This window comes from Bactrocera latifrons, unplaced genomic scaffold (assembly GCF_001853355.1).
Source record: "Bactrocera latifrons isolate USDA-ARS-PBARC rearing strain unplaced genomic scaffold, ASM185335v1 scaffold_220, whole genome shotgun sequence".
Classification (NCBI taxonomy): Eukaryota; Metazoa; Arthropoda; class Insecta; order Diptera; family Tephritidae; genus Bactrocera; species Bactrocera latifrons.
This window is the reverse complement of record NW_017535742.1, coordinates 459,677-469,331: the sequence shown is the minus strand read 5'-3', so window position 1 is coordinate 469,331 and position 9,655 is coordinate 459,677. Positions and strand designations below refer to the sequence as shown.

Here is a 9,655-nt window from a genome sequence, read left to right as displayed (position 1 = left end):
CCTTTTGACTTTTTGAAAGCATTTGTGAGATTAAGTTGCAAGCCCTTTGGCCACCGAATTTTAGGTATTAAGCTTCCTTTTTTAATTTGTTCAAATTTCTTTTATCTCGATTTCAAAATTTTCAATTTGATTATTTTTCAAAATGTGAAAATATAATAAAAAACTTGAGTATTTTATTATTTTCCAATTTTATTTTGCGATTTTGAAATTAAGTTAATACGATTAATCGAAATTTAAAAAAAATATTTTTTTTCGTAATGAAAAATTCAGCTTTTATATACAAACATTTTTTTTATTATTTTTTTAAGATGTTATAGATAAAATTGCATATGATGCGTTTTTAATAAAAATTACAAATACTTATTTACATTGAAAATATTATATTTCTGTCAGTTCGTTTTATACCATCACAAAACATACTTAGAACTAAGAACTATCTTCCGATCCACTAGAGCGCGACTTCTTAGCGATACCACTCTCTTCCTCCGAAGACATCTCGGATGACGAACGTTTGGCCTTCGCAGAAATTGCATTCTCAAAACTCTGACGTTGCTCCATGGACTTGCGTTCGCGCTTCAAAAACTCCTTTTCCAAATACTGCGAGAGCTCCTTACGCTTCACGTGGCACGTGTCAAGTTGCATGCCCCACTTCAGCATTTTTATGTTTGCCGCATGTTGCATGACCTGGTCGGTGAAGTTTTGTATACACGTTGTTAGGTCCACATTCAAATTTTTAGCGCTTGCGAATTCCAAGCCGATGAACCACATCGTGCAGAATGGTGCCTGGCAAGCTGTTGCAATACCGCTGTTGGTCTGGGTCTTCGCTCCACTCTGCTTGTAGTCGAAACTTTTCGGATTTACACGCGCCAATGAAATGTATTCATTGCGTTCTAGATTAGCAACCAATAGGCGTATCCGCGATTCAACTAGGCCACACCACTCCAGCTGATCAGCCGCCGTTGTTGAGGAGGCTGAAAGCACTAAAAAGTGGCGGTGTGTGTAAAAGAAACTCGGCGCCTCGAAGAGTCGGTTCCACGAAGCATTTCCGCGCATAATTTCATCGAGTGTGGACAATCCACGTTTAAGTTCCTTAACTATAACTTTTTTGGTTGATTCCAATACGTTGAATGTGGAATTTTGTTGTGGATATGCCGGTGTTATTATGGGCATCAGATGGTAGCTATCCGCAGCGTTTACACGTGGGTCCCAAACCTAAAAAGCAAAAAAATTGAAGACATTCATTAGCCAACTTGTCAATAAAAAATTCATTAATTCGAAGTACTAACCGGAAGCCTTAAATTCACATTTTCGGGTTGCCTGAGCAGCACGGGATGTGGCCACTGCCAACGCGAGAAAACCAAAAAGAACTTATGCACCAACGTGGCGGCCGCAGCATTCGGATAAAGCTGACAGGTGCGTGCCACCAACATCGCCCACGTCACGCCACCAAAGTACCCCAGCGAATTTGAGTAAATGCCATGTTCTGTAAGTAAAAAAAATTGTAATTTTAGTTTAAATTTTTAAAATAAATAAAAATAAATGCGTGATGCTCACTTTTCGCCCACAACTTGATCGCTCGCAGCGTCAAGCGGAAGTTCTCTATATTCGGCACTAGCTCCAATATTTCGTCGGTCACGCGGCAGCCATTCAAACTGCGCACCGAGCGTGGATCCAGATTGCGCAGCAAATTATTATCGCTCAAACTGAAGTCGTCCGGTATCTCCTTGAGCGACAGACTCGCAAACAACAAATCAATTTCAATGTCGTCAAATTTCATTTTTATGACCGGCACGAAGGCCTCTTCCACCGCACGACACTCGGTCACTTCGGCTTGCTGCTTTAACAGCTCAAAGAATGTGGTGAAGTAATCTGTGCGTTCGACATAAAGTGGCGCCACACAGAGCGCATCAATATCGGCGCCTCTATGATGTACGCCCAGGCGATATGAACCGAAAGTGTAGACTTTGCCACCCAACTTTTCGGCAGCGGCCTCGGGCACATGCTTTGCCACTGAGACATCTTTGATCCACTGTTTGACCAGCGTATTGAGTTTGGCTAAGATTTGCATGCGCTTATTAAGCTCTGCTTGAGTTTCGAACACGTCAAATGGTTCTAAAGCTTTATGTAATTCAGCGGTCTGTAGCAATTCTTCAGTACTGGGCTCAGCCAAGCTGATGGCAGATGTCAAGCCGAGCTGCTTCACTGACTTCTGCTGAGGCCTTTGCTGTTGTGAGTGTTGTCGATGTTGTTGCTGTGATCGATTTTGTTGCTGCGTTTGTTGTTGATGCTGCTGTTGTTGCTGTCGTGGTTGTTGGTTTTGATAACGTTGAAGTTGCTGCTGCAGAGCACCATTTCTAGCATTCCCATTGTTAGGCTTGTGACCACCATTACCACGTGGTTCAGCCGTTGCAGTGCTTACTGCATTCAGTAGACGTGAGCCGCTGTTCCACATCATGGAGTAGTATAATCTGTAAGAATAGATGCTTTAAATTATTTAACTGCTTAACGTAATAGTTAAAAATAATGCTTACTTCGTTGCTTGATCAGGTTGTTGATAGAAAGTCATCTTTTTTTATTTTAATCGCAACTTTTTGGAAATATCTTAGAATATGTGATATTGTTCTTCCGAGCGCTTGCAGGTTTCAACTGCTGTTCTGCTGATGTTGCATCAGTTTATATAAAATTTTTCTAAAGCCTTATGCTGAAGGGATAACTTAAATTCGTAATCGTTGTAGGAAGGGGGCGGCCCGCTTACCTGATATTGTCTTTGTACTACCTGAATTACCTACCAACTGTTTTACTACCTGAACTCATTACTGAAGAGTCTACTTTTTAATTAACTGGACTTTCAGAAGGTCAACGACCTTGTCATTTGCTTTCTTAAATTACAGTTAAAGCGTTCTTTGTTTAGTTTTTATTCTTCATCAGAGTTCTCAAAACAAGTGTAATCTATCATGAGGTTATGGGCGGTTTAGGTGCTTTGTCTAAATAATAGAGTATTAGAACAACACAGAATCTATACAATAACAGAATAAAATAAAAGGCGTCTTGCACAATTTAGAACAAATATGTGTATACATTGCCAAACACAAACAATAGACTAAATACTTAGATTAAACGCACAAAAAATGTATTATTTGAGCTAATTATCACGAGCACAAATGTTCGAGAAGATGCATTAATAAAAACCAAAAACGCTTTGTTAGGTTAGGTTCTATCACTGATCCTCAAGATGAAGATCGAGCTTCGCAATCAAGAATTCATAGAAATCTCTTCCTCCCTTTTGTTGTTTGAAGGTGTGCATGATCTGAAACCATACCGCGTTTACAGTAAGTAGGAAGACCAACGACTAGAAAAAAATTTCGACGACGAAGAACTTTCTGGATAGTTCTTCTTCTTCTTAATTCTCGTAGACACCGCTTACGCGATTAAAGCCGAGTTAACAACAGCGCGCCAGTCGTTTCTTCTTTTCGCTACGTGGCGCCAATTGATTATTCCAAGCGTAGCCAGGTCCTTTTCCACCTGGTCCTTCCAACGGAGTGGAGGTCTTCCTCTTCCTCTGCTTTCCCCGGCGGGTACAGCGTCGAATACTTTCAGAGCTGGAGTGTTTTCGTCCATTCGAACAACATGATCTAGCCAGCGTAACCGCTGTCTTTTAATTCGCTGAACTATGTCAATGTCGTCGTATATCTCGTACAGCTCATCCTTCCATCGGATGCGATATTCGCCCTGGGCAAAGCGCAAAGGACCATAAATCTTTCGCAGAACTTTTCTCTCGAAAGCTTGCAACATCGACTCATCAGTTGTTGTCTGCGTCCAAGCCTCTCCACCATATAGCAGGACGCGTATTATGAATGACTTATAGGGTTTGGTTTTTGTTTGGCGAGAGAGGACTTTGCTTCTCAATTGCCTACTCAGTCCGAAGTAGCACCTGTTGGCAAGAGTTATCCTGCGTTGGATTTCTAGGCTGACATTGTTGGTGGTGTTTACGCTGGTTCCAAGATAGACGAAATTATCTACAACTTCAAAGYTATGACTGTCAACAGTGAYGTGAGAGCCWAGTCGCGAGTGCGACGACTGCTTGTTTGATGACAAGAGATATTTCGTCTTGCCCTCGTTCACTGCCAGACCCATTTGTGTTGCTTCCTTGTCCAGTCTGGTGAAAGCAGAACTAACGGCGGGGGTGTTGACGCCGATGATATCAATATCACAAATGCTGGTGATAACCCAAGATTGAACAATTTGCAACGCAGTCACATATTGGTGTTTAGAAAATCGCACCAAGATAGTTCCAAAACGAAAAATACCATTAAGGCTAACGTGAAAAAGTGTTGAAGAGAAGTTTTACACTGATAGAATAAGTGGTCGATCAAAATAGAACATATTTGATTCGTTAAATTTCATTATACATATAAAAAATAAGATGAAGTTGGATTAGAAATACGAAAAGACATTTTCGACTACCCAATATATTGAGCTAAAACCCGACTATTTTGAACAATAAATTGCCATTTTCGCTTCAGTTTACCTCAGATATCAGCATGACTTATAGTAAAACCAATAAAAACCATACTTGATTACTTTTTACTCTCCAGAGAGCATCAAAAAATTAACTTTCAAGTAATTGAAGCTGCTTTGACGCAATTTTGCGCAGCATTAATATCACGCTGTAAAGTTTCAAACAAAACATATGCGCATGCAACGCTTACACTTACTACAAAGCATTTTGCCAAGAAAACAACAAGCTTGCATTAGCGATTGAAGCAATCAAAGGTGGCAGAGCTGCCCGCAAATTCAAGTGAAATCTCCAACTTCAGACAAGTGATTGGCTGTCTTACGGGCTCAAACATGCTGCGCTACTAAGAAATGCCGGTAGCTTGCTGCATGCTGCTGCTGTCAGCTGTATGCCGCCAACTTTTGCTTTAGTCCTTTATTGGAAGCCTACGCTGCTTTGGTATTTCATAATTAGAAAATCACACGCTGCTTGCGGAAGAACAGCAGCAAGTTTTGCTTACATTCTCTTTGCCTTCGCTTTTGGTGGTACACGATTTTTCCCCTTCACACCACTTTAATATGACACGCCTGATTGGTTCGGCTGTTGCAATTTGTTGCTAATTTTTAATTTTTATCTTTTTTTTTTTGAGTGAATTTGCTCAACCATTTGACCGCAGCTTAAAAAGTTTTCCCAGCAAGTGTCAAAGAAAAAATAATGAAAGTGCCCTGGTTATTAAATATTACCGTTATGTAGGCAGGCAATTTGTGTGGATTTGTTTGCAGCAGAGAAAATAGCAGTCAGTGGGTTAATGAAGCATCGCATTTTTCAAATAAAAAGAAAACGAAATTTTTTAGAGATTTTTCTCGAGAAAATAAGTTAGAGAGTAAGCTAGCATACACATTTCTTTAACATATTTGCATATATTATTTATTTAGTTTTCGAAAATGCGTAAATACACGCTATAGTTCAAGCTAGCACTTACCGCTATTTGATACCAGCAGCAAGCAGAAATTAACACTTTTAAATTAAACAATTTTCTCAACTATAAATTAGCATTTATACATATAACACACACCCACACACATTTGCACATATTGAAATCCATTCAGCAGCTTGTGGTCTCTTGCCGACTTGCCAACCTAACCGAACAACATGTAAACAAGAAATCTCATACGCCCATAAAAGTATGCAGCAAAAAGTGGATTAAAGAGATGCTTAGAGCAAACAGCCGAGAGCAAGTCGCATACTTGCCACACACACACACCCGCCTACTACATATATACACCGTTGCTATGTCTGCGGAACTTTCGCAAACTTGTTTACAAACAGAAAAACTTAAAATCCAACACACTCACCTATACACACATACAAGTAGTTGATTGGTAAGTCGTTGTGCGCTATGCCAGCTTGGGCAGCTTGTGTGTACTCTTATGGAAAGTTAAATAATTTCAATAAAATTACTTTGAAAATGTCTGTACTTTGCACTTTGAATATTCTATTGCAGCGCCAAATGGGTTGTAGCTGTAAACACTACAGCTACATGTGTAAATATCCACCTATAGATGTATGTGTGTACGTCTTTCTGCTGGCTTTAATAGAAGTTGAAGTTTGTAGATTTGTGAATGTATGCTTATGCATATACAGACATGCACACATACATATAAATGCACACATACATATTTATAGGCAAAAGTGCTACAAGTGTGTTTACAGTTTAAGTTTGCCGTTATAGGGTTAACAGGCGTCTTTTATAGCACACATGTATAATACATATCATACTATATATACATATATGTAGAATATATATGTAAATGCGTCTAAAACTTGCATTTTATTGCTTTTAAGCGTACCGTAAGCAAACTACATATCCAGCTGGCGGCATTATATAAGTAAGCGAGTATGCATTTTAAGTTTTTGTAGCACTTAACTTGGCTCTGTTTTATGATTAGGCCGTACTAAAGGCTTAGTAAAAATTTTGAAGCGAACTGATGTGTAAAAATGTTTATTTTCTTCAAATTTTGTTATATTAATTAATATACTTGAATTTTACAGCATACACTAGACTTCTACTATACATATGATGTGATGTGATGTGACTTTATTGGTTCAGAGGTTTGTGCCTTTAACTTGCGTTGGAGCCCAGAGCTATAAGTATATTTGGTTTACGCTAGTTGTTTATTCGTTTCACCACATTGAAAGGTTTAAAAGGAATGTAATTTTGCTATCAATCTATTTCTATATTAATAAAATCATATGATATATTGCCTTGGATGTGATATATAATTAAATAATATCAAGTGCTGCAATGCTATGTTTTTTTTAATAAACAGTGATGTTTTGAAGATGAACTATTGTATAATTTTAGTTATATTCTATAATCACATTTTGCCCAAAACTGAAATGAACTTATGTTTGGAAATATTGGGTAGTCTAAGCAGTTTTTCAAAAACCAATATGTGCGTTTGGTCGACCAGTTTTTGCCATCAGTGTAAATCGAAATTTCTAAGTTTCCAGAACGGAAGCGAGGGAACCATTGTTGTGCTACACGAACTCATACAGCATCATCTCCGTAAACTTCACTGAATTCATTAATGGCTTTTGTGGCGTTCTTCTCTTCATTATACAGTTATTCTTGGTATATGTTTATATTATCTCTAGACCAGCACAGATCCCTTTGAAAGCAGTAAAAAGTCAAAGAAATTCATAGTGTGTTGAAACCTATTGGAATATAAAGATAAAATATCAGAAATTAAAGGAGACTTAATTTTTTTTATTAGAATTTTTATTTAAAATATTTTTCATTAATTTTTAATATTTTATTTGGTTGAAATTTTAAGAGCTAAAAACGATAGCTCTGGCGAAACTGCTTCCTATAGAAAGAAGTCATATGACAAAAATGTTATAAAAATATCTCAAACTTTTATACTTACATCTTTTCCACATAACCTACAAGTTTATGTGCAAATTTCAAAGATTCAAGCTTTTGTCGTTTTTATTTTTATCTTGTACAAAAATATTTTTTCCAAAGCGAAATTTGGTCAAATGTAACTTAAAGTCAAACAAAAAAAAAAAATATCAGACTCTTATATTATATTATATTTTTTGAAACCTCAACTTTCTGATAGCATAAAAATATATACATTACCTTAGTAAATCTTTATTAGTAAACAAAAAAATGCAAATGCTCATACAATCCAATTTTTAGTGAAATTTTATTCAAATCTGCGTTCAAACTTTTCATCCAACTTACTTTATGTTCCAAGAAACATGGCTATGTTTGCCGTTAACAATTTGAAACTCAAATTCCGCAGAGTTCTTAAAACTTGGCGCATGTGAGCATATGAGCACAAATTTACTGAGTTTTCCTTTTAAAAGTGTTTAATGGCTTGTAAAGCTTAATTTGCTGCCTATCGATTACGGAAACTCTTCAACACACAAACTAAATAGAATTGTATATACAAAGACAACTCTTCGAATGGAGCAAACGAAAGCCTTTCTGATTCAACTAACGAAGTTTAATGTCTGGTATTAAAGTTTCGTAAAATATCTTTAAGAAGGCAGAGAGTGAGTTGTTGGCATTACAAAACAGTAGGAGATAACCCTGCATTGTAGAATAGAGCTTTGGTAAACATATATAAACGTTTCTATTACTGGTTTTATATTCGAAAAAAAAGTATATGAAGTCTTATCATCCCAATTAACAATGCTTAAAATGTGCTTTACATAATTCACAAAACCAAAAGGGTTTTATTTTTGATTAAAAATATTTTTTGTATTCTAAAGCCGAAAGGACACTTCATAGCTTTTGCTTTTGCTTTTCTTCTCTCAGCCAAGTAACAGCTTGATTTCACAACACATTTGGTCAAGTTAAGTAAAAACGAAATTCTTGTGAATTACTTACGCTTGAAATGCACGTATTCATGCAAAGTTTTCGGACTATTTCCACTCACTTAACACTTGAGGGCATATCGACTTAAACAGAATAACAATTACAAAATACATGTATCTAATGTTCGCTTTTGAATATATATACATATATGTTATAGTATATATGGAAATATTTTCGGTAAAAATATGCGGCTATTAAGTGCTCACATAGAAAAGCCGCAAAACAAAAGGGTTCGCAAAAAGGACATGCTAAGGCAAATATTTGAGATAGACCTTGACAAATGGACGTGCTTGGTGGCATTAAAATATACAAAGGCTTAGTTGGCTAAGAAATGTGTGACTTAGAAATATGAGACTTAGAAATGTGTGAGAAATATCGTATATACTATATTTATTATTTATGTATAAGTATAGTATTTCTATGGAAGAGTATAGTATTTCTGTCAAACACTTGATTATTGAAGTGTTTTTGCACTTAGGTTTGTTATGTAAGCAGCTAAAATTCGTATGCAGTCAGTTTGGTATGCTTAAGAAGTGGCTAGACGAAATTTTTAAATTGATTGTGAGTTTTTTTTTTTTAATTTACACACTTACATGTCTTTATGTATGCATAGACGCCAGTATGTGGTTGCACATATGAATTTATGTCGAGATTTTCAACAAAAGAAAATTGCTTTCTTAGTATATACTTTGGGTTAACTCAATGAAACTTATTCTCAACTGTGTAGACACTTTTGAACATATTTTTTTCTAAAAAATTTATTTTACATTAAGTTTTATTTGATGTTGGAATTTTCCGGCTGCGCCATAATTTTCACGAAACATTTGGCAATAACAAATAACCACATGTGTATAATCGTTGCCATATTTATTTTTCTTTATTGCTTTCATTGCCCATTTCGCATATTAATTCTTAAAATTTTGCCCAAATGGATATACAGAGGTCACATCGACCTCATTAATTATAACATAAATGTCAAGTTAGGAGTTTTTGTCGCAAACGTGTAGACGTCTGGACAGGAAATAAGTAAAGTTGATGTAGTGAGATGGAAATTTTTGAAATTCATAAATCACTTCAAATTACCAATTTTATGTTAATCAATTCAGCAGTAGCTTTCAGTGTATATAACCACTAAAATACTTCAAAATTAATACGTATTGAAGCATATGATAATAAAATGTCACATCACCCCTTTTATTGATGTACTGTGAAGTTTGAAACGCTCATAACTAAATGAATGAGTGATACGAAATCACTTCAGATTATTTGCC

The 9,655-nt window shown here is 36.3% G+C and overlaps 1 protein-coding gene across 1 annotated transcript; it reads right to left on the bottom strand.

Moving 5' to 3' along the window:
* Positions 1–394: 394 nt before the first annotated feature.
* LOC108968581 (poly(A) polymerase type 3-like) lies at positions 395–2,618 on the bottom strand. The gene is made up of 4 exons (XM_018932704.1): positions 2,532–2,618; positions 1,555–2,468; positions 1,287–1,483; positions 395–1,212 (listed from the first exon to the last, which is right to left on the bottom strand). Exons 1-4 carry the CDS (start codon positions 2,564–2,566, stop codon positions 427–429), a joined length of 1,932 nt encoding a protein of 643 aa, XP_018788249.1. The 5' UTR covers positions 2,567–2,618; the 3' UTR covers positions 395–426.
* Between the last annotated feature and the right edge of the window lie 7,037 nt (positions 2,619–9,655).

What these genes read in the sequence shown, in the direction of transcription:
- LOC108968581 (XM_018932704.1), bottom strand. Translation starts at nt 2,566, where the DNA reads ATGACTTTCTATCAACAACCTGATCAAGCAACGAA. An exon ending in CAACCTGATCAAGCAACGAA is followed by an intron (nt 2,469 to 2,531) that starts GTAAGCATTATT and finishes CTATTCTTACAG; the next exon opens with ATTATACTACTCCATGATGT. An exon ending in GATCAAGTTGTGGGCGAAAA is followed by an intron (nt 1,484 to 1,554) that starts GTGAGCATCACG and finishes TTTTACTTACAG; the next exon opens with AACATGGCATTTACTCAAAT.